The sequence below is a fragment of the Oryzias latipes genome, chromosome 4 (assembly GCF_053564925.1).
Source record: "Oryzias latipes strain Hd-rR chromosome 4, Olatipes_Hd-rR_3.1".
Taxonomy (NCBI): Eukaryota; Metazoa; Chordata; class Actinopteri; order Beloniformes; family Adrianichthyidae; genus Oryzias; species Oryzias latipes.
Window position 1 is genome coordinate 19,514,310 of NC_136240.1, and position 25,215 is coordinate 19,539,524.

General features: G+C 38.6%; 2 protein-coding genes and 1 long non-coding RNA gene across 6 annotated transcripts in view; 1 reads left to right on the top strand and 2 right to left on the bottom strand.

Moving 5' to 3' along the window:
- LOC144991891 (uncharacterized) overlaps positions 1-4,307 on the bottom strand; it is a 69,475-nt gene extending 65,168 nt beyond the window's left edge. The window contains exon 1 of the long non-coding RNA XR_013655554.1: positions 2,511-4,307. This is a non-coding gene — a long non-coding RNA (uncharacterized LOC144991891). The remainder of the gene's footprint in view (positions 1-2,510) is intronic.
- Positions 1,825-22,124, top strand: cfap144 (cilia and flagella associated protein 144). Of its 4 annotated transcripts, none has more exons than XR_013655553.1 (5): positions 1,835-2,022; positions 2,150-2,209; positions 2,293-2,396; positions 21,750-21,851; positions 21,985-22,124. XR_013655553.1 is itself a non-coding variant. In XM_004068030.5 (4 exons), exons 1-4 carry the CDS (start codon positions 1,902-1,904, stop codon positions 4,834-4,836), a joined length of 381 nt encoding a protein of 126 aa, XP_004068078.1. In that variant the 5' UTR covers positions 1,825-1,901; the 3' UTR covers positions 4,837-5,096. The 4 variants fall into 4 exon arrangements, 2 of the variants coding, with proteins under 2 accessions (XP_004068078.1, XP_020558144.1); XR_013655552.1 differs by having other exon boundaries at positions 22,001-22,052; XM_004068030.5 differs by lacking the exons at positions 21,750-21,851; positions 21,985-22,124 and adding an exon at positions 4,741-5,096 and having other exon boundaries at positions 1,825-2,022.
- ebna1bp2 (EBNA1 binding protein 2) lies at positions 4,991-8,088 on the bottom strand. The gene is made up of 9 exons (XM_023954329.2): positions 7,869-8,088; positions 7,593-7,676; positions 7,311-7,474; positions 6,634-6,757; positions 6,004-6,093; positions 5,823-5,898; positions 5,637-5,727; positions 5,388-5,550; positions 4,991-5,294 (listed from the first exon to the last, which is right to left on the bottom strand). The coding sequence occupies exons 1-9, from the start codon at positions 7,962-7,964 to the stop codon at positions 5,247-5,249; spliced, it is 936 nt and encodes a 311-aa protein (XP_023810097.1). The 5' UTR covers positions 7,965-8,088; the 3' UTR covers positions 4,991-5,246.
- Positions 22,125-25,215: the final 3,091 nt, after the last annotated feature.

The following is a 25,215-nucleotide window of genomic DNA, read 5'->3' on the forward strand; positions in this document are numbered from 1 at the left end:
GTTAACAAAAACATAAATAAAGCCACATGGAACACAACAGTTGCCTCTTAGAGGAACAGATGGAGCTGAATGTAGGAAGAAAAGCTGGAAGGATGGTGGAGACAAGCAAGGCAAACCAAATAAAAAGGAAATAAAAATATGTGGATGCGAGTATTGAGACATCAGCTGGCAGCGAAGGATCCCCAACAACTATCTAATTGATGAGGCTGGTTTACAAAATGTGAAGTTGTTGTCATTTTGGAGCAGGAGAGGTCAGGCGTGCTCAGATCAAATATCAGAGGCAATGCCACCCTACTCTCTGCTCAAACAATGCAGTAACAAACTCTCACAGTTTTGATACTTTTTTGAAAGTCTGTTAGGTCAGTTTGACAATGTTGGGACATTTTCAATCATCCAGCTCTGAGTTTAATAGGTGAGTTTGCTGCAGGCAAGAACTTCCAAATATTTTCAACAAGACTTCTAAAAGGAGTTTGATTTTCCAGGGAACCACACAGTAGTTTATTCCAGAGACATCAATTTGAGGTATCTGCATTGTATTTGAATTGCCAATTTAAAAAAAGAAGAAAAAATTCATATGGAAACTGATTTAAATGGAAAAAGGCAGAGCCCTAAGGACAATGTTGTTTTCACCTTTTATTTAAACTGAATGTTCTTGCTAAACAAGATTAATATGTTGTTTTTTTTTAAAGAAATGAACGCACACCCTCAAAGTATAATTTGCTACTTTGTATACATTTAGGGGGAAATGAAATATCATCCCAACCTCTAAATATTTTTCTACAACGTACCCAAGAGACATTTTCTCTTTTATTTTAAAAAGGGCTCGACTCTTAAGAATTAAAAAGAAAAAGAAAAGAAAAAACTCAACTCATAAATTAAGTTTTACTTAATATAATTATTAACTTTCTTTGCAGATGTAGCCTAATGAAACAAAAGCAGGAGAACCTTTGCAATGTTTTATTTGTAATCATTTTATCTGCAATATTAACACAAAACATAACATTTTTTAAACACATTTTTTAAACTCCAGACAAAACTGGATAAGACTGCCCTTTGAAATTTAAACAGGATCTCAGTGGAGCTATAATTAGTGCATTGACAAAAACTATTGGGAGGAACTGTATGCTTAACAGAGGCAAGGTTAGAGATGAAACATAATTTAATACTTCATTTTTATAATAAACAAACCTATTTTCTCAAATTATGTTCATGCTACTTTGACACATTCATTCATCTTCAAACGCCCGTTCTGTCCCTTTCGGGGTCACGGGGCTGCTGGAGCCTATCCCGCCCACTCATGGGCAAAGGCAGAAGACATCCTGGACAGGTCGCCAGTCTGTCGCAGGGCTCCGACATCTTAGTTTTCTAAATTTTGTTAGAATAAAATATTGACCACATATGACTTAGCATTGAGTTTTGCATTTAAATTGGGGAATAAGTAAAAAAGAAAACAATTGATTTGTTTAAATGTTATGTCAAAATACATACTTTTTTAAAGTTTTATTTTAACAGACAAAAAAGTTAATTCAAACATCTTAACTTTATACAATAAAAGGACTTACTGCGCCCCAAAAATTAATTCAACAGAAACCAACACCTAAATATAAGACCATTGATGTAAAAGTATTGTAATATCCAAATAACACCACTAAAAAAAGTTGATAACGATGAAGTACAATTAAGAAACCAGTTTGATGTTGGCAAACTTTTTTTTTATCGAGTAGAGAATGTTAAACAAACAAGATTTAAAAAAAGGTAGTGTAGTGGTTGCGTGTCTCCATCTGGTGGTCTGATCGCGCTACTGCAACTTCAGCAGCTGTTTGGCTATTGCTAGGCAACGTGGGTCCAAATCACACAGGGATTTCCGCTACAAAACGCTTTACGTTTCAGCCAATGACAATATGGCCGAAAAGGAGAAACCGTCTGTTGTTGCCCAAGACGCGATTCACATCGAAAGGATCAAGAAAGAGGAGAAACTTCTGAAGCAGCACACCAAGTTCCACATCAACCCTTTCAGGAAATGTTAGCAACTTCTTTTGGTTTTAAATCAAGCATGCTGTGGTTACTTTAAAAAAGAAAAACTGGAGTAAATTTCAGTTTTACTTAATTGGTGCTTATTTTTAAAATTAAATAACCTTTTCTCTTCCAGTGCACATCCTGCCAGACAAACCCATGTCCAGGAGACCTCCAGAAGAAGTCTCAGAAAACTGTAGGAATGCAATCTTAAAAAAAAAAAAGATTATTTCTCAATCTCTTTTTATTATTTTCTTAATGTGTCTACTTCCATTGCAGCGGATTTTATTAAAGAATTGCACAGAGCCTACTTGGTGCCCAAGAAGAAATACTCAACTCCACAAACAGAGAGCCAAGAAATAGGATGGGAGTCCAGCCCTCTGGTAAACAAAACAAAACAAGGCTTTTCTTTCAACATTTACTCAACAAAACTATCAACTTTACATTTTTACTTCTAAATTATGAGTCAACCTGAAAAATTGAAAGTTTGTACTCACAAGAATGATTAGCCTTGAACGTGGTGGACACGTGTCTCAGGTTTGAGTCCTGTCACCACACAGGTGTGGCGTGTTAAGGTGCTGATCAAACAGCATTTTGCACAGGTGTGTTCATGAAAAAGGTCACTACAGTTCTGCACGGCATGATCATTTTAATAACGAAAGAGGGAGAATGAAATGGACATTCTAACTTCAGAGATGGTCATCATTATGCTGCCCATAAATTACTTTTGAAAGCTTTTTTCTGCTGAGAGTTTACCAGCGGATCCAAACACCTGCAGAACAAGCGTAACCACTGGGGATGTCAAGGATACAGATACTTTTCCAAAAATCATCTAGTTATGAGAGTAACTGTATTATCTGTTAAAACCCACAGATTAAACAAGATTATACTGGTTAAAAAAAAGGTATAAAATCGACCTAATAAGGGAATAACTGATTTCTGGTAAACTTTAAGTTTCTCTTCCTGTTGTTTTTCTACTGTCTTTGTCTTTTCATGTACGTGATGTGAACAAAGAGACGTCCAATCACAAGCTTTCTTCTACCAACTTAACATTACAATTGACTCTAGGTGAACTACAGCGAGGAATTTAATTCAGCTTTATTTATCTAGCCCTAGATTACAACACAGTTGTCTCAACAGGCTTCACTAATTGTACTAAAGATAAAGTCAGTTACAAAATTAAATAGCTGATTGCTAAACTAAACAGACTAGGCTAAACTGGGCATCCCTGCCCTTAGACCCTCCTTCTCAGCAAGGAAGAACTCTTGAAGGAATAAAAAAAAAAAGAAGAAACCTCAGGGATTTCCACATGAATGAGGAATCCTCTCCCAGGATGGACAGGCGATCCACCAGGACTGTTAAAGAAGAATGAGCTTCTCTAACTCTACAACTACATGTCTGAATAGTGTAGCAGATGGACTTCATCCAGATGGAGTTGGGGGAGCCCGAGGTGAGGTCCATGGCCAAGGACAGGAGCAGAGACGAGCCAACTGGAATCTGGAAGAACTCCTGCTCCTCCAGAGGGGGGTGGGAAAGAGGGACTGTACATGAATCACACTGCACCAAGCAGAGGCATGGAGAACAAAATGATCAAAAATAGTGGACAGAACCCCAGTGCACCATACTTTCTCACTTCGAGCTGACTACTAACATTTAATGGTTATTGAAATTGTAATCAAACATGTTGATAGTACGTTGAACGCACTTATGCCACAAATACCGAAAGGCAATAATAGAATTAGGAATGTGATAACTCTTTTTTTTAACAGCACTTCAAACAATACCTGAATAAATTAATGATTTTTATTTTAACCACAAACGACAAGTCTAAAAAAAACTCAAATTCCAACTTTTTTGTGTTTGAAACACTTATGTAATTGACATTTTGGTTTTGTTGCTTACAATTGCCAGAAAAAAAAGTTTCTGTTCAAATGTATTTTTATTTATTGATAGTTTTGAATGCCAAATAAATATTATCTATAGATCATATCCTTTCAGGTAAAAGAATTAGATTGTACCATATCAGCAGCTAGTTGAATCTTTTATGCATCAAGATGCATGTTGAGTCACGTGGTGGGGAATGATACACACACCAGGCCAGAACCGTCACATCCAGGATCTTCCACTCTGAGGTCGTCCTACATCCGCCTCAGCTGCTGCCATAATCAAAGAATTTCTGCAGAAACGGACTGAAGTTCCTCTGTACGCTCGTCCTCATGAGGGTCATGACTGGACTGCAGTTTGTCCTTATCAAACAGCACACTTCATCTGAGGTTCTCTCTCCAAAGGTTTTCATGGCAGACGGCGTATTTGGACGTTTTGAGTGCATGGATGTGCCACAATAAGATCCTGCTACATCCAAGAACAGGAACTCATTTACTGCAGCACCAACTTCTGGATGTTTGCAGCTAAAACCATTGCAGTGACGCATGTCCTGAACGTTCTGGATCGGCGATGACCACAGTCTAAACAGTAGCTTGATGTCACTCATGTGGATTGAAAAAAGTTTAATAGGTTTCTTAAAGAAAAAAAGCTGAATTAAAAAAATAGTGGGATGCCATTTAACCCCCCACATTATCACTGGAGCAAAAATGTCAGAGTGTTTGTCACAGAAATCTGAAGAAAATCTAAATAGTTAAGAGTGCAGTTTGTTTCTATGTTTCTATTAAAGTCTCTGCACTTTCAAATGGTCCTAGAGGAACTCATTTTGTCCTTTCTTCTCTCCAGATCCCACTGATCCACCAAGATAAAAGATTTCATTTCCACCGCGTCAGCACCGATGTCACCAAACATGCAGAACATGCCAGAAAAACGGCTAAATAAACCACAAACACACAGAGGGGCTCAAATGTGTTTGTCCGCTCTGCCTCTTGCTGAGAAATCCCTCAGCGGTTTCATCCGGGTGCTAATGAGGGGGAAAGGGGCAAAAATGACAACTCGTGATGTCACACAGGAGCCGATCAAGATGGGAACAGTATTTGGAGAATGTAGCATCACAGCTGAGGTTTATTCAGATACCGATGAGCTTTGAGTATTGAAAATGCTGAGACACCGTCACTGATGATTAAAACAGTTCTAAAATATCTCTAAGCAGTTCACTCTGTGGGTTTTTTTTGTGTCTCTTTGCGGTTTGAATCTTCCATACGAGTCCACATGAGTGAGTCTCCATCAAGTCTCTCTGGAAAGACAGAAAAAGGTTCCGATCAGAACCACAGTCCAGGTCCAGCCGGTGTTTACGAGCGGCCTTTCATCTTCTTGCGCACAGATTTGCCGGGACGTTTCTGAAAGCCCAGAAGAAAAATTCGGGTTACATCAACTTGACAAATTATTTAACGATAAATAAATGCATCTTTGGTTTTGTCTGTGTGGCTCACGTTTTGTTTTCCTTGTTTGCCCTTCTTTCCTCCCTTGGCGTGCGCCACTCTGGCTTTGAAACCAGAAACATCGTTGTAGCTCTCCTTGGTGTTCCACTTCTTCCCGCTCTTTTTGCCTCCAAAACCAAACTTTTGGTCCTTGTATTTCCGCTTAGCACTGGGGCTGAAGAATCCAAGGGAAAACCAGAGGAATTTAGAGAAAATATGACAGAAGCAAAAGAGGAAAAAAGCAGAGGGGAGAAGCTTTACCCTTTTTTGTTCACTGCTTTACTGGGACCTCCTGAAGAATTATTACCCATCTTCTGGTCTCCTTCCAAAAAGTCCAGTTTATCTGACATTCCTGGAATAAGAAAATGTAAAAGAATGCATCAGATTTGGCATTTAACAATTACAAAGTACATATCATGGCCACAGAAACAAAACCCAAGTCCTCACCTTTCTGGTATTTCTTTACAGCAGACATCATAGCCTTCTTCTCCTTCTGTCTCTTCTGGATCACCTCTATTTGGACCTGGCAAACAATCAGACAGAGGTTCCCTCACCATTTGGAGCACAAACACGTCTTCGTATCTACAGAGTGAGAGGCGGTTAAGAACAAGTCTCAGCAAAAACAAACCTTTTTGCCAAATTTCCGTTGCTCCCGCAGTTTCTTGGCCTTTTCAGACTTTTCCAAAATCATCTGCTTTGCGGTCAGCTTCTGCCTGATCTGGAAAACAAAAACAAAACAAAACAGGTTTGTTCCTGTTTTCCAACTCCTGTAAAGTAAAAGACTGCATTTTGTTCACAAACCTATTACAGGGTCTCCACAGATTTACAGAAGTGAATTTGAAAACCTTCTAAAGAACAATTAAAACCTACAAATCCGTACAAAGAAAATGAAACAAACAGCTGGAGTCTGGCTATTTCTTTCTCTACACATGCGTTTTGATCCGCTTGACCCTTTCTGTGCCACATCTATGTCTTTCAGCAAACTGTGCAGTTTGCTATAGTAATTACTAACAATCAACACAAGTAATCCATATTTTTCAAGCCATTTCTTCATGAATTTGCATCTTCCTAAAGCTTTTTAGTCTTTATGGGTCCACAGCCATCCATATTACAAAGGTCCAGCTTAACTTTTCTATCAGACATCTGCTACAAATAAACAGAAAGCCACATTCCTGCCAAGTACTATCCATGATTAATGTTTGGAGCTTAGAACATGTTAGAAAGCACACCCCCTTTAGCATGAATGAAAGCAAGTCACCTTCTGCATGTGCTGATCGGACTTGGCCATTTCTGCAAAGTAATCATCAGGCCTTCTGGTGTTTATGTCATGCTTCCTCAGGAGAGGGAGGGCCTCCAGGACTGTGGCTTGAGCTTGACGGTAACTGTAAAAGAAAACAAAACAAATGACATCATCAGTTTAAACAGCCATCACTTCAGTTTAACACAAACACACAAACCTGGTCATTTGTTTTTCCTCATTAGATCAAAACTTCAATAACTCTTTTTTTTCCCGTTTCTGAAAACTGTAAATGGTTGCTTTAAAAAAAGTTCCTTTAAAGAAAAAAAAGCTGTAGCCTAGAACACCATATGACCATTACAAAATCCTGTTACAAAATATTCCCACCGGTGATTTAAAAAAAAATTCAAATCTGAATCCTGAGCTCAATATTTTGAAATGTCATTTTATTAGAAAAAAATAAAAACACGCATGATGTGTTTTTACCAGCACCAATGTCAGGTTTATTGGGTGTGTGGAGTATCTTTAGTCAAAGCTCTAAATTAGGATCAACAATGACATGCAGTCGTACAAATGTGTAAGAACAAATTGCAGATTGCAATTATGACAGGGTAAAGAAATGTTTTGCAAATGTGATAACCGAACCCAGATTATGATAATACTTTGAACCCGAGGTCTAGAACACAGTGGTCACTTACAAGAACATCTCCCTCTGGAAATCATCCTCTGCATCCGGTCCTCCATTTATCTCAGCAGGAACTTTCCCTTCCACTTGGGATAAGACTGGAAGAGTGCTGAGGTCTAACCTTTCCACCCAGGAGAGGTCTTTCCGGAAGTCAGCAAGACACTCTTTTAACCCCTCCTGCAGCCATTAAACATGTTCACATAAATGCACTATAAATAATACACTTTTTTTCTCTTAATTTAAGAGTAGTAGCTTCATCACAGGTGTAACTAAAACTGTAAGAAAACCAACTTACCACATTGTTTACCAATTTCTTAGATTTATCCACCAGAACGTTCATTCCAGGTTTCAGCAACCCTTTGGTGAAGGCTTCCTGAAGCTACAGTTAAATAAATTAATACATTACCTTTCGTAAATTAGAATAATCACTTAGACCAAATCTTTCAGAGACAATAACTTTAACCAATTTTTTAAAAAAGGGGAAAACAAATCCCCAAAGCGTACATCATATAATGATAACTTTTAGCTGAACAACTATCAGAGCTTGAGTCCGGTTAGCATAAAAACTCACCTCTCCATCCGATAACTCGCTGCCTTCTTCCTCTGAATCCAGGCCGAGAAGCGACTCCTCTTCTGCAGACTCCATCGTGTTTACGGCTATAACCATAAAGAGGGCAAATCTTTCCAAACAACCAAGAAAAGTTAATTGTTTTGGACGCTTCGATTTTCCTCACGTGTACTAGCGTTCACGCGGGGAGAAATGACGTCATCGGAAGTTCTACAAGCAGAGTGCGCCGGTGGAAAACTGCGATCAAAACAAAAGGTTCCTACAAAAAGAAAATACATTCCACTGTTACACTCAAGAATAATAATGCAATGGTAATTTATTTATTATCAAGGTTGTTCATTTATTTATTTTTTCCCAAATTAAAATATTACCCGCAGTTTCAACCGGCAGAAAAAGAAAACAAGGTGAAACCTAAGTGTCTTTCAAATTCAGCTGGAGAGAGCCACCAAACATGTTAGTGTAAAACAAAAATGTAAAAAAATTATTATTATTATTATTATTATTATTATTATTATTATTATTATTAATAATAATAATAATAATAATAATAATAATAATAATAATAATATCATTATCAGCATCATCATTATTGCTGCACGGTGGAACATTGGTTAGCGCCCGTGCCTCACAGCAAGAAGGCCCCCGGTTTAAGTCCCGGCTGGGGGACCTGAACCAGAACACCAATGGGGGACCTGTTTGTGTGGAGTTTGCATGTTCTCCCCGGTTTTCTCTGGGGTCTCTGGCTAGGTTAATTGGCAACTCTAAATTGTCCCTAGGTGTGAGTGTGAGAGTGAATGTGTTATTGTGGCCCTCCAAAAGACTGGTGACCTGTCCATGGTGTCCCCTGCCTTCGCGCACAATTGGCGGTGATTGGCCTCTGGCATCCTGTGACCCCAAATTGGGACAAAACAGAAGAAGATGAATGATGAATGAATGAATAAATGAATGAATCATCATTATTATGGTTGGACTTCCCTATGTGGAGTATGCATGTTCTCCTCGTCCATTTGTGGGTTCCCCCAGGGACTTATGCTTCATAGGTTAATTGGTTACTCTGTCCCTTGGTGGGAATGGGAGTGTGTGTGGGATTGTGGCCCTGTGTCAGACTGGTGACCTGCCTTTCACATAAGTGGCTGGGATAGGCTCCAGCAGCCAAGCGACCCCAAAAGGGATTTAACGGTTTTAGATGATGAATGAAAGAATTATTATTATTATTGCTTTTGTTATTGTTGTTGCTGGTATTCTCAAAAAACAACACACACACCCGAAGACAAGAGAGCGTTTTCCTGACATTGACTCCATGAGCGTTCTCTATCTGCTGTACTGTGCGGGTGTTGAGGGGTCCCGGCTGCTGCCGCTGCTGCGGTGGGGGCCTTGGTGGGGGGGCGGCTGGGCTCTGTCTCTCTTTTTACATTCCATCATCCACCCCAGAAGAACATAAACACTCACTCGAGCACAGGTGCTATCTCACCTTTGCACAAGTTTGCGTGACTGAATGAAATGTTTCACATGTGTTAGTCTGAATGCATAAGTATGCGTGTGTGAATGTAAGTGGTATCCATGTAGACTTATTTGTGTGTGAACACTTTTGGAGCCAACAGGTGTGTTTGTAACATTTGAGTGTGTGCATGTGGACAAGCCCCGCCCATTTTAGATTTTTCATGCATCTTAACCTGTCAGTTGTGATTATAAAGCTCCAGCAACTTGTTGCTTTCTGAGGCTTCACGATCTTACCCTCGCTACTATAATCCCCCTTCTACCCCACCCCCAGTTATCTGTCATCCCTCTCTCTTCTTTCCTCCTTTTCTTTTCCATCTGGTCCAACAAGAAATATTTACAAATATAATTAACACGAAAAAAGTTTAGCTGAAATTACATAAGGGGTTTATTTAAACATACATCTGGTGTATCAGAAGATTCATAACCCCTGTTGTAAAAGTAAAATATGTCCAACACAAAAGGTTTTCAGCTTTAATCTGTTGGCTTAGCTGTTGGACAGGACAAGTGAAAAAACAAACAAACAAACAAAAAAAACCTCCATGAGCGTTGTTGCACACACATCTGGTTCTTAGCTAGTAAGCTTAAAGGGTGTATGGCTTGTCAAACCACATTTATAAAACATTAGTTAATCGTTCAGTTCACTGGCAAGTTAGGCATAAAGAAATAATAGACTGACAGTAAATTTTAACAGGTTATCATACGTTTAATTGTGAAACTTAATGAGAAAGGAACAAAGATCTTTCTTACTTGCATAAATCAAATCTGATTGGTTGATTACGCGCTGACAGGCAAAAAGTGCAGATTGGTAGATACATTTTTGTAGAAAATTCTTGTCATATGTTGATAATGTAACTCCATTTGTGTCTGTACCTCTGTGTGTTAGTGTACACTCACACGTTGATTGTTTTTAAGATGGTTTCTTTTTAAATCTGGATGCAGCCTGAAATGCTGTCACTCTTATTTTTTTTTCATTATCTTGTCTATCAAGGCTTTTTTTTTTTTTTTTTAAAGAAAAAGAATAATTTCCCACCTTCTCTTTTATGGGCAAAAATATAGATCAGGTCCCATTTTTCAATGTTGCGCTTGAGTTTGAACCTTTTTTTTAAGTGTTGAACAAAAATGATAAGTGGCCCTACAACATCCCCCAAAATCACAAAAAAGTCAGGAAAAAGATAGCGACATCAATCCCAAATGTCAACACTTGAAGATCACTGTTGTTGGTGCAGGGCAGTTTGTACTCATATCTTCCACAGTCGTGTGGCCGTCGTGAATGGAGGGCTTGCAGTTAGAGCCAGGGAGCACACATGCTGAATGCTAATGCAGTTCTTTTGCCAGAGACTAAGAGAGAAACTTGATCTTTCCTTAAATGTCACTTGAAAAGGATTCAGTGGAAGTGGTCGGGGAATGATCACACTCTTGCTACAGGATGAAAGGTGGATTTGCTTCACAGCACGCATTGTAAAACTTATGTTGCACGTCTTCAGCATTAGAAACAGTAGAGGGCAACGTGTTTCAATCTCAAGAAGCAATTCATGTGTTACTCAATTGTGACAGATAAGCATACATTTTAAGTTTATATTTACAGTGAGTCCAAAAAAATGCAACTATTTAAATGCAGTGCTGATCATCTCAAGGTGTAAAGGGCAGAAGAACTGGCTTAACAGAGTTCTTTGCAAAACTAGATTCTTTAAAATAAAGCTATGAAGTCTAAACATTGTTTTGTTTAAAGTTGCAAAACAAGCCCTTTGTCTGCATTTTACACAGTAAATGCTTTTTTAATGCTTTTATACTTGGTCAAATACTTTAATACTTGGTCAAACTGAGTTAGTAGTTTTCCAAAAATAATCTGCACATTTGTTAAAAGTTTAAAACCTTTTATTGAGGGTTGTGACATTCCATCGCAATCAGATTTAAGGTTGAACTTTGAATAGATCACCTCAAAGCCCTTACTTGATTCTTCTTCAACTAGACATATTTCTGATGTGTTGCTTGTTTTAGAACCTGGGGGCACAACATTTATGGTGCCATCCATAATGGGTAATCTGAAGGGATCCGAATGTGTTTCTTTTGTAGAAAGACTAACTTCTGCTGACCAGTGTGCTAATGAGCCTAAATGGCTTCTGTGAGGTAAGGAGGTATTTGTAGCCTAGTAGGAGGTAGAGTGTCTTGACACTTGTGATCAGAAGCAGTGATTCAAAAACGGCGTTCTCAAAGTTGGGGACAGGCAATGGTTGGAAAATTGGTGAAGGAACTGGAGGTCAAAACAGGCAGTGGGCAGAACTACATAAAGATAACTCATTGTTGAACAGGCACATGTCAGGAATTCCGACTGACAACTTGTGGTTTGGAGCCTAACCTCAGCAACCTAAACTAAGCTTGACATTAATAGTGCTGGAATGAGTAAAAGACCACTATGATCTAGAGGTGGGGCAACAGTGGAAAGGATCTCAAACACATGATGTAACCGGTGTTTGGCAAGATCTCTGATGACATCATGAGGAGCAGGTGGCAAGTTCCAAACGTGGCAATCTTCCTGATGACAGGTTCCAAAGTCCCAAAGCAGCCCCAGACCACTCTTCTACTACCACCATACACCACTTCAAATTGTTTTATATTGCAGAATTAAAAGCCATTTGGAGGTATATCATTTTCAACTTGGAGACGGGTTTTGTCCTGGTTCATTTGTGGTGTACTCAGTATTGTGCTTCTGGAATCATATTGGTCAGCCAATTTTAAGTGGGAGGGTTCAAAGCCAACATTTTAGTCAGAATTAGAGCTTATTATTGATATCCAAGGTCTTAACATGCCAGTGTGGCTATTTCAAGACAAAGATGATCTTGGTACAGTATTTTGTAAAATAAAAAAGGGATACATAAGTCATTTTCATATCAATAACAATGAGATGGAACCTTATTTTGTTCTGTGCGGCCCCCGGAAAACCTTTTTTCTATTTATTTGATTTTTAACAGTATATTTGATGAATATGTTGTAGCACTTTGCGTTAAATAAAAGTGGTGTGCACACAAAGCTTGAATGAACATGTAATAGGTCGTAAAGTTACTTGACAGTTTTTGAGACGTAAAGCATAAAATGTGTTTGCAAAGACTTCCGAAGAGAGATTTTGTGTTGTTATCATTATAATAAGACATTTATATTAACATTTCAATATGCAAATGTTGTTTATTTTCAAGCTTGACAGCCTCACAGAAGTCCTTTTATCACTAATGCATGAAAAATACTGGACGGACAGATGAGCAGAGACTCCTGTGAAGATAACCACGGTCCATTTACGCTGTCACGACTCTCTTTCTGCTGATTGTCGTCTTTGTCCTCAAAGCAGATACTTTCTTCCTTCTCTGATGAGAATCAATATGTCTGATTTGCACATCAACATCCTTAATTTCTGTACTCTGGAGACAGTCAGAGCTCTCGACTAAGTCTTTCTCCAAAGGATAAAAAAAAAACTCTTAAATGAGACTTCTGTCCACGTTTGAAGAAAGAGGCAGAAAATCAGACCATCATATTCACATCTCGCTTTCACTCTTCATCCTAAAGCAACAAACTTGTTTCGGACTTAAAAGCGAATTGATTTTACTCCATCATGCAGCTTTTGAAATTTTTTTCCTGATTGCTGAAGTTTTGGACAAAAAGCGAGCACTCATCGGAGGCTTCTAAGTAAACAAAAGTGGAAATTGGAGCAGAAAATAATCGCTTTAACAGAAAGAAGACATCCCATAGCAACAAAAAAATACCACCTTTACACACACACACACACACACATACACATATATATATATATATATATATATATATATATATATATATATATATATATATATATATATATATATATATATATATATATATATATATATATATATATATATATATATATATATATATATATATATATATATATATATATATATATATTTTTTTTTTTTTTTCTTCACAATTTTGCTCCAAAATTCCCTCAAACATTTTATCCAGTTTGATCCATCCAAACATTTGGCTGTAGAGTAATTTACATATAGTTGTGAATGGCTCTTATCACATCACTGTTTGCTTTTTTTCCCCACATTTCCACTGACATCTCATAACAACCATGTGGTAGTTCTACCTTTATGACAGTAAAAAGGTTGGTTTTAACAGGAGGGCTCAAAAATGTGAAAATGTGACAGTTTTCACACATTTCCTACTCCTTTTGCTCTCTAAACACACATACCGGTACATCCCATCCCAATGGTCTCATTAACTCATCTGACATCAAATTTCAGTTGCATAGATGAGGAGATGACTATGCACTTACATGACACCATTAATATTCATCCAATGCCCAGACGTTTTCTTCTTTTGAGGTTTTACTTAAAAATAGACAAAACAATTATATTTTTTGTGAAAAGTTAGGGTGATTTTGAGCTCTTTAGCATCCAGAAAATACACTCTGGACATGGGGACATATAAAAAGGAGAGCGAACAACAACTCTGGAAAATCCAGGGAATCATGTTTACATAGCTTATTTTTCAAGAAAAAAATCAATCATCAACTATCCAGCCATGTTGCAGGTTTTGTGCTCAGCCTGATTCATGTTTGCTAAATGCCTCTCATTCACAGGTAAAATGTTTGCAGCTTCCCTCTTTTCATCCTTTAATTTTCCTGTTCTCCTCAACCTAAGCTGTAAAAAGCAGACGCCTGCTTAGTCTCAGTCTTTTTTCTCCCCAGCTTTTCTGCACCAATGTCACTTTTCAGTCTTGTTGTTGAGTCCCTCAGTGCAAAGTAAACAGAGATGGTGAATGCTCTTATTTAACCAAAAATAACTAAATTAAGTTAAAACAATAGAAATTTTTGCATGCTTCATTATCCATTTGAGGGGTGGAAAATAGACTAGCATAAAAAAACCAAAAAACACCTAAACATAATTTGGGTAAAATTTAATGCATTAAACTGGTGTGTTTATAACAAATGCCACAGAGACTTTCCTATGAAATGCCAGCAGTCACAATCATTAATACCTTTCTTTCACAATAATCTAGAATTGTGTCTTCAGGGCTGAATGGTCAATTTTCTTATTGCACGTTGATTCTGCAATTTCTATAAAACTGCCTTGCTCTGCAAGACTAAAAAAATGCAAGTGTTACCCAGTGCTATTATCAAGCAGATTACAGTGTTTAGCCCAAATCAGTTGTCACAAAAGGCCTTATAGTGTTTGCGTTTTTCTTTACTGGAAATCCTGAAATTACTGCACGCAGGAAATGATTAAAGTGAAGACGAACAGACAGAAATAACAGGGGGTTGATGGCTTTGGGGTCTTCGTTTTCTGCCATCAGAACTCACCTTTATCTGACATTTTTTTCCAGACGGAATAAAGATTGCCATTTGCAATTTGCAAATTTGCAATTTATGCCACTCATCAGAATTTTTAATATATATACATTTCTATTATAGAACTTTGTTCAGGATATTGGGATGAGTGAAGTTGTCAAAATTGTGCATAGGGCAAGGGCCGCATCAGCTCCAGGCCCCAATGGAGTTTCATTCAGGCTCTACAAAAATGCCTCAGGTGTCCTGCAATTCCTCTGGAAACTTATGAAAGTTGTGTGGATAAAGAAGGAGATTCCAACATCCTGGCGGAGAGCAGGAAGGATCTTCATTCCCAAGGAGAAATACTCCTCAGAACTCGGCCAGTTCCGCCAGATCAGTCTCCTAAATGTTGAGGGAAAAATCTTGTTCAGTGTGTTGGCTCATAGGCTAACAAGCTACCTGCGCAGCAACTACTTGATTGGCACATCAATCCAAAAAGCAGGGATCCCAGGCTTCTCAGGATGTGTAGAACACGCTAGCATCATCTGGCATCAGATTCAGCTTGTCAAGAAAGAAAGAACAGATCTCCATGTGGTTTTCCTGGACCTTGAAAACGCATTTGGCTCAGTCCCCCACAAGTTACTGTGGACAGTCTTTGATTGTTTCAGAGTCCCACCAGCTTTTACAACCCTAGTAAAGGCCTACTTTCAGGATATCCAACTGTGTGTGATGAAGGCAGAGTACACTACTGTGTGGCAACACCTGGAAGTGGGAATGATGGCTGGCTGCACCATCTTCCCACTGGCATTCACTCTTGCCATAGAGGTCATAATACAGGCTTTTCAATAGGAGGTTGGTGGACAACAAATAAGACCTGGGCTGGGGCTTCCACCGGTCAGGACCTACATGGATGACCTCACTACTCTGACTACGACCAAGGCTTGCACAGTACAGCTGTTAGGAAATCTTCACAAGAACATTGAGTTGGCTTAGCGCACCTTCCTGGAGGAAGGCCAACCCAGCAGAGAGGCATAGATTGGTGGTCCAAGAGATATGCCGGGAAGAAGAAGCAGGAAGGTGTGCTCAAGCCGTGGCCCAGGCAAAGCAAAGTCAGTGGATGCGGTGGGAAGGAGTGGAGAAGAGGAAGCTCTGCTGGAAAGAACTGTGGGAGATGGAGGCGTCCAGGGCAAGCTTTATAATTAGGGCTACCCATGATGTTTTGCTTTCTCCTGCAAACCTAGACGCACTGAAAGGCTACCACGCAGGGAACTGGGGTTCGATTCCCGGAGGGGAATAAACAATGAACCATATCAACGGCGAGCAATTAACATCACCCAATGGGGCCCCTTGGGCAAGACCCTTAATGCTACTGCCTCCTGAGTGCGGTTCAGCTGGGGATGAGTCAAATGCGGAGAAGAATTTCCCCATTGTGGGATAAATAAAGTATCAAACCAGTGGTATGGAAAAGACCCCTCATGCTCTTTATGTCAAAGCCCAGCAACATTGAAGCACATCTTGGTGGGATGTAAGATCAGCCTCGTTACACCTGGCGACACAATGTGGTGCTAAGGTGTCTGGCAACAGAGCTGGAAAGACAGAGAACAAGCGTGAGCGCCTTTCCTTAAGCATCATCTCATCGGCGGCTGACATTGGACAGCTGGGTAGAGCACGGGACTGGAAAATGCTGGTGGACCTGGACAAGAAACTTTGCTTTCCACAGGAAGTTGCATCCACCAACCTTCGACCAGACCTTGTACTGTGGTCATCCACCCTCAAGCTCGTATACATCATAGAGCTCAGAGTACCTTGGGAGAGTGCAGTAGAGGAGGCTTATGAAAGGAAAATGTTGAGGTACGACCTGAGACCCGTGGCTCTCACTTCTGGAGCAATCAAATGCCTGGAAAAGCTGGTTCTGTCCCACATCAACTCCCTGGTCGACGAACCAGTAGACCCCCACCAGTTTGCCTACCGCTCTAACAGATCAGCAGTAGACACGGTGACCCTGGCACTTCACTCCACCCTTGGACACCAAAAACACGTACGCCCGGATTCTGTTCCTAAACTACAGCTTGACAGAGACAGTGACAAAGATCATTAAAGACAGACACCACATGCCCACGCATTGATCCAGTGTGTGGACTCAGGCCACAACCTCAGACGTCGCAGGCCCGAAAGCATCCACGCACACACCACACGCTTCCACAACAGCTTCTTTCCAGCAGCAATCAGAATGCTGGCACAGGAAATTTACATGATAGTAATGGATTTCCAGACGCCCAAAGCCCTTACAAGGTGTCAATTATTCATTCACTCCTCATTCATACTTGGTGATGGTGAGCTACTGATGTAGCCACAGCTGCCCTTATAGAGTTCTCTCACCTTATAATGCTTGTGTTGCTGGAGATACATTCGGGGTGTCTTTGTTGTGAATTGGCCTCTTAAGTGTTCATCTGTTCACTTCTCATTACTGCTGGGGCCACTTTTGGATGTCCTCAGAGCCACATACAACCCTCGAGTCTTGCTTTGCACAAATGTTGTACAAAGTCTGCACAGAAATCTCAGGAGAAACAGTTGAAAAATTCAAAAAAACAAAGGCACCAATACACGAAGAAACCCCTGACTCCCTTGTCATCAAACAGGCAGAAAGTGAACAGACCTGCAAAGACCTAAAACTCAGTTTGGTGACAAATGAACAGGCTTTTCCAGGCTGAGACCTCTAAAACATCCATGTAGCAGTAAGACATGGGTCAAAGATAATATGGAAGATAGAAGGACAGGTGTAGAGGAAGTGAGGATCAGGATGAAGATTACTTTGTGACAACAGGGAACCATGAATTAAGAAGATGAAGCTGACACTGAGATATTCCCAAAAGAAATGAAGTTTAGGATCAAAGCTCTTATAAAGATTTTGCCCAGAAAATAGGTGTGGAAGGGCCAAAGTTTCCAATATTTGCTATGATGTACAATAATACTGGAGAATGCTTATATTATTCCTTAAAAATAAAATAAAATGTAAAAACATTAAATGTATTTCACAATAATCCGAACTTTACCTATATGAATTTCTACTACGACTAAAGAGAAATGTCCTTTTGCTCCAGAAGTCTCATTATTTTGACAGATGCAGCAGCTGGGAGAGATAAGAGATTCTGTTAACCAAAAATTAATTAAGCAAAAGTAGGTGGGGGTGGAACAGACATTTTTTATACATCTGCTTTTTTCTCAACAAGAAAAACAATGACATGCAGCTTAATTAAATTTCTTTACAACAGTGGCATCGTTTTAACTCAAAATCCTGATTGGTATTCTAGTCTTGTCCAGAAAGTTTTAATTTCATGTTTTTGTGGGACAATGTTGAAGAAATATTGAGTTTGTAGACTGTAGTTAAGAAAGAACAGAGCTGTAAAATGTGTTTCTCTGGTAAAGACCATAGAACATGGATGTAAACAACTAATGTTGACTTTATGAGTAAGGAAACCAACAGAACATACATTTTTAAAAAAAATTATTTAAATGTCCCAACTCCACTTTTTTTTAAATATCCATTTATATATTACATTTCAATATATATATTTTTTAAATAAACACAGGCCTATATTGTTACTTTTTAAAGATAGTTTTGAACCCAATGTCAGAAAGGAAAAGGTTATTTTTTTAAAGGAGAAGTTCTGATTAGTTCATTGCATTCAAGAGAGTAAAGAGGCTTTTGTGACTTGTCACATGACCAAATCCCTCGCTATGTCATCATCACGAGTTTAACTCAAGAAAGAAAAGGCGGAACTTGACAGACTTTCCTCTTTTTTTGCAATGTTAATATTCACTTAGAACTTCGGGATTCATTCTTTGTTGGTTCTTTTAAAGAGAGAACAACTTTCTTACGGTTTTCTTCGTGTTTAAAATAAAAATAAATAATGGTTAGGTATGGCTCACCTAAGATAAATGCAGGAAGAAAATCTGAACTAATTCTGAAAAAAAAAAAGACTGAATGATAAACTAACAAATAAAATAAAACTAAGGAAAAAACTGAAAAGCTGATCCTAACAGTGTTACTGCTTCTTTACAACGTTCAGAATTAAAGGCATTCATTGGTAGAAAAATCATGAAATAACACTTTTTGCAGCAAATTGTATAAATGTCACACTAACTTTTTTTTAAATTTGTGCCTATAATCACCTGACAAACTCCAAATTCTCTTTTATTTCCGGGAGGCCACAATTTTTTTAATGTCAGCTGCATAAACTTTTCTCATGTTCTGCAATGATATTCTTAAGATTGGTTTGAAACTTTCAACGTTTTGAAGAATTTCTTCCACAAATTTGTCTACCAAAGGACACAATGGCCTTTTACAAAGACTGTGACAAGCTCAAAACCCACTGAGCCTTTGTACACACTTTTATTGAGATAGCATTAGCAAAATAGTCAAAAGCTGTCACAGCGAAATGAGAACATTTCTTCCTGTGCCATGGAACTCAGATGATGTGACTTTGACTTTATGATTCACTGTTTCACTGCCCAACCATGAAAGCTCATATTTCTGCACTTCCTATATCAGCAGCCCCCACATCATCTGCTGTCTCTTTATCTAAATTAAATGAAAGCTGCACGCTGGATGTGTAGCTTTTTGGTGCAGCGCAGAATTAAGGCACCCTGTGAGCTGTTTAAAGTACCATGAGCACTTTCACTTTCTTATTACTTTTACTGTAACGACTTTTATTTTTTTTATAATCAAGTAACCAAGAAATCTTTCATAAAAGCTTACAGATCAGGATTTATTTTTTTATTATAAAGCTTTTATTTAAGATTTTATGAGCACAATGAACATTATTCTCTGGCAAAACCCTTTATGCTACTGCATAAACTGCACAACTGTTTATCCTGTGCCGGTCCCCAGCACGGATAAACTACAGTATTGTGTCAGTTAAGGGCATTGGGCGTAAAAGTCTCTGCCAAAAACCACTTGTGCAAGTCAGTGAAAGCTGATTCGCTGTGGCGACCCCTGTAGGGATATATTTAAAGGTGAACAGCAACATTTATTTAAGATTTTCTTCAAGTTCAAAGATCCCTGTGATGCATCATGAGGCATTGGAATCGGCCCTTAAGAATTCAGTGAATTAACTTGTAGACAAAAGATGCTAAATACTCTTCAGGAACTTATAATAAATCAGAGGAGTCTAACCAAACATTTGAAGGAACCTGGCTTGCCTTCCTGAGTCTTTGTCTTTCCGCCCCTCTCCCGCACCCCTGTGTGTTTCCTCCATCCTGACACTGATTAAAACTGAAGAGACAAATTAATCTAGGGACCGCCAGGTTGCCAACGTTCTCTTACAGAAGACATTTGCAGAATTTTTAGAGGAGATGCAACGCCAACTTCCATCATTGCTAAAGGGGGAAGAGAATGGGTGTGTGTTTGTGCGAGCGGGAGAACTTGGGTAAAAGCAGCACAGGGGCCATCCATGATCACCCTATTACATCCCTGTGAACGGAAAAGTGAACTGATTAGAAAGAGAAGTCAAGAAGGGAGAAGTCTGGCATGCAGAACAGCTCAGACTGAAAGATAAGGAGAAGATTAAAGGAAAAAAGGAAGATTAAAGAAGGAATGATGAACAGAGCAAAGCAAAGGCTTAAATGAATAGGATGGAAAGGATAATGGGGTGACAAAGCACACAAAAAAGAAAGAGGAAATTAAGAGGAACAAGCTGTACTGCAGCTTGTTCCAAACTTTTTAATTTTTAAAAATTGCTTTTTAATTGTTGAGTAAAGTAAGAAGAAGGTAAAATTAATTTAAAGTAAAACCATGAAGTTTTGCAGCAGTAACATATGCAAGGTGGAGCCTACAAATCTCTGCTTCTGTGCTGTGTGTGTGTGGTAGAAACAAAAGTTTTTTTATATGAGGAATCACGTGGGACATAATTAATTCTGAACTTCACATACACTCACATTCTCACTCTGTATATAAACTCTACTATATTTTCTTCACATGCATACCTATAACATGATTACTTTTTCAGACATACCTTTTTTTACAACAAATTCATTTTTTTTACACGTACATGTTTTCTCTTCACACATACATGTGTAATTCCCACATGTACATTTATACCTTTTACACTGCTCACACTTACAGACTTGGATTTTCTTGACGTATTTATTCCAAGGTTTTGGTTGACATGAACCTGACGTAATACATTTTCTTTGTACCTAATCCTCTTCCTTTAACATAATGTTCAGACATACAAAGTAAGCAACAGGAAGTTACTTTGAAGCAAATGTGGAGAGAACCAGCTGAATCCTTCTGTCATCGCAGGAAGAACTAAGTGATCATATTCACACCTTGCTTGACTTTGGAGTTTCTGCGCAGTTGTTTGCAGATTTTTTTGGGGCTGCAGTTGAAACGATGCAGAAAAGGAGATCTGAGAGGAGCAAAGCCCCTATTTTGCTTCCAACCATTACGACTGGAGATCAAAGTCAACTTCAGAGCAGCATTTCAGAAGATCAAATCTCTTATTCGTCATCACTTCGAATAAAGTGGCGAAATATAAAATGCTTGGGAGTGTGCAGCAATACTTTCTTTAGCAACAGACGGCAGCTTCAGATTGAACCACTGATTCATTCATTACTCTTAAAGAACCGTCTCAATAAAGTTTTGAAATTCTTCTGCTGACCAGTACATAGAAGCTTGAGATCATGGGGTTTAAGCATTCAGGTATGTCAGACAATTTCTTTAAGAAATGTTCCATGGTGCACATGGAAAAACAGTTGCAAAGAGCTAAAGTGTGCTGTCAATATTTAAACAGAAAAAAACATTCAAAGCACAATCCTATAGATACAGCTTGGACACTTCGTAAAAAATGCATAAAAACCAAGAAACAACAACTCTGTAGATAAACAGCAGTAAAAGAGATAAAGGCCCACTCCAATCAGCTTTTGATCTATTGTAAAAGTATCCCCAGTGGTTTTTTAATTATGATTTTGCCATTTTTAGGTTGTGCGTGGAACTGTTGGTGGAAGCAATTTCATTTCATTTTTACATAGTCTTTGATTCATTTAATGAGTTGGATCTATTTTGACTCCATCTTTTTTAGTTGCTATGCAGTTAGAGGGCTGCCATGGAAATTCAAGAGTCAGCAGAACAAACGTGTTCTTTTGACAGAAGGGGGCAGACTCCTCTTCAGCAATGACAAAAGGTATGAGAGCCCTGCTGGAGATCATGATGCAAGTCTAAATGATATTTGTGAAGTAGACAGTGAGCTTGCTGCTGATAAAACCACTTGTTTTAAATTTGTAAACAATAATATTCTTTCTTTCATTCATCTTCAGTTATCACTCTGTCCAGGGTCACAGGGATGCTGAGGTCTACCGTCGGTCAAAAGCGGGGTTCACCCTGGACAGATGGCCAGTCCATTGCTGGGCCCAAATATCAACATTGTTTTATCTATTGTATAAAACCACTAATGACACAATAATGGCTTTTCTAAAACAGAGTTTTAATCATTTACAGAGATGTAGTATGGAACCAATTTGCTGTCTTGTGCTCTTCTTGGAAAAAAGAAAAGGAAAAAAAGACTTGAAGATCCACAGGTTAGGGGAGCATGGTCTATTTCATGGCAGTTAACGACAGCATGTGAATTAGATGGATTAGACATCCCTGGTCCAAAGACATTCGGTAAAAGTAGAAAAATGTTCTTGAGTTTAGAGGCACAACTGTTAACAGATAACACACCCCACCCTCTACTACTTTCCTGTTCTAGCTAAAGCCCCCACCTTGAATTCCCAAATATGAGGAAAGCCTGGAAACACCTAAAGTTACATAAGATGAATCTAAGTTGATTTATTTTCTTTTTAATGAAAACTTTATGTGTGCGTGTTGTGTGTGTGTGTGTGTGTGTTGGGGGGGGAGCAGACTATTCTAAGATTTGAAAACACTTTCTGTTGCATCTGGGGAGAACCCACATTTAAGGAACACAGACCTTACACAGATCTAACATAATAACAATGCACGATAATTTCTAGTAATACATAGAATCATAACAACTCTTCTAAAGCAAACATGACCTAAAGAAACCCTGACTATTCAGTTGCAAAAGGGTGGAGATGAGAGGATCTGGCAACAAGCAAATGATAACCACACTCAATGCACAGAGGACTAATTAGCTAAGACACAAACAGCTGTGAATGATTGAAAACTGAAACCTGCTGTGACCGTTTCTGCAGAGAAAACAATAAACACAAAAATGATGAAGACTGACAAGAACACCAATCCTTAAAAAAATACGCACCAGTCCTTAGAGTTAGGTATGATTGCAATGCGAATTTGTTAGGAAACAATGCTAAAAAACATTTCTTTCAGGTGCAGATGACTAAGAATGTAAATAATATAATTGAAAACTGTGCGAACGAATAGGCTGTTTTTAAATCGAACAATATTAAAGTCTCACTCCAGTCATCTTTTGATCTATTGTAAAAACGTTCCCAGTGGTCTTTTCATTTTGATTATGCTGTTTTTAGCCAAAATTTGAGTCGTTTTCTAGAACAAAGTTTCTGAAGAGCATCAGAAGTTCATTGGAAATTTCCCTCTAAGTTTCGGACTGGACTGTTCGTGTGGAGGGAGCTTTACTTTATTTCCCATCATCCCTTTGTTTGTGCTCTGTACTGCTAGCTTACAACCCCTTACAACCCCAGCCTAATATTACCAGTGCAACAAAAATGGTGCTCAATACTGGAGTATGAAGGTAAAAATGTGTCAAAAAGAACGCACTTGTAGATTTGATTTGAGATCTTGTAATATAGAATGGGAATACTCTGGAGCTATCCAGCTGTACAGTCTTGAGCCAGATTCCATTTTGGAAAATAAAAAAAGCGTACACAGAATCGTGTACAAGTGGATGCATCAGAATGAAACGGAGCAGGGAGCTTGTAGCTCACAGGTATTGTAGCACCTAGCTTATTGCTACAAATGCCCCCCCCAAATGGTAAAAAAAAAGTTTTTCTAGACTATGGTACTTCTAAAGGCCAAATTTTACTTGTGTTCACATTCTGGTATGATTTCTAATTTGTGTCATGCACTTTAAATTTCACAAACATAATCTCATCTGAATTAGCAAAAAATTTCCACTTAATTATTTTGCAACTTTTTTTCCCTTAAAAAATCTTTTTTTTTTTTTTAAACTGTGCTGTTTTAATATTTGAACATCACCCTCATGTCATTTTCTACCAAACCGATTTCAAGACCACCAAAAATGTCAATTTTGCTTTTTGCCTATTCTCTAACTTATTCTGTAATACTTTAACTGGAAATTATTTTACATAAAACTGCACCAATGCACAGCATCTTTGCTTAGTCACCACAGATAGTATTACCATATGGACACCCTACGTCAACACAAACAATATCCTTTTCTCAACACGCCGCGATGCCCTACTTTCCGTGAAACTCAGGATTCACCACAGAAAAAACTGCACGCACACAAATGCACACACTCAGAACACATCGTGCAGTCAGCAGTTCCCTGGGAGGCACGGCAGTAGATCATAATTAGAGCCAATCAAAAAGAAGCGTACACCCTGTTACTTCCTGCCAGCCAGCCAGCTCGTCCATTTGGCCATACTTACGCTGTCTGTGTTCCGTTAACTCTTCCCCAACATGCAAAGAGTATCTGTTGGGAATCACTTCAGTGCACATCCTGCCATCAGTCGAATAAAACAAAGTTTCTATATGAGAATTTGTTTTTCCTGTTTTTATCTAAACATGTCAGTGTGAAAACAGAAACAAAAATCATGTAGACACTATTGCCAGTTAGGACATTTTTTCCCATCTCTTACCTCAGATCTTCACCGCGTTCTTGCTCCATCCAAGTTCCATGTTACTTTTCACTGATTTTCACCCAGACTGCCCTGATGTCTACACTTACTATTCCTCTCCTGTCCATGTGTTCTTCCCAATAAGTAATTGCTCTTCCCACCAACTCATTGTCCACTCATTTATCTCCTGTCTCCTTATCTTTCTGATTACCGCTCTGCAAATCAAGTTTCTGCCTCCCTCTGTGCCAACAACGACTTATTTGTCCATCTGTGATGCTGCTGTGGGGCCTCTAGACAGTTTGCTATAGCTTTACGTCCAGGTGTTCTACATTATTTCTGCTCATAAATATTGTTTCATATTCAGTTGTTTGTACTGTTTTCCGTTAAATCCTGCCTAATCATCTTTAATTGTAGTGAATTCTAATTGCATTGCCACTGGTTTGTTTGTAGCTTTAATTATTTACAGCAGAAGTTAGAGTGATCCAGATGGAAGTCTTTACACTGCTGTCTGTGTCATGGGGCTGAGACACAGCTCAGATATTTCGAGTTTGTGAAGACATTTTGAGATCTTTGGGATCATTTCTGCAATTAAATCTCTTTAAGAAGGTTCTGACTGGAAGAAAGCCTAATATTACTGTGAAGGACTCTTTTAGTGTCAATTGGGATTTTTCTCAATCAATTTTTGATTTCTGACTATTATGTTTGTTGATCCAGTCTACACACAGATCTTTCCATTTATTTTGTCAGTTC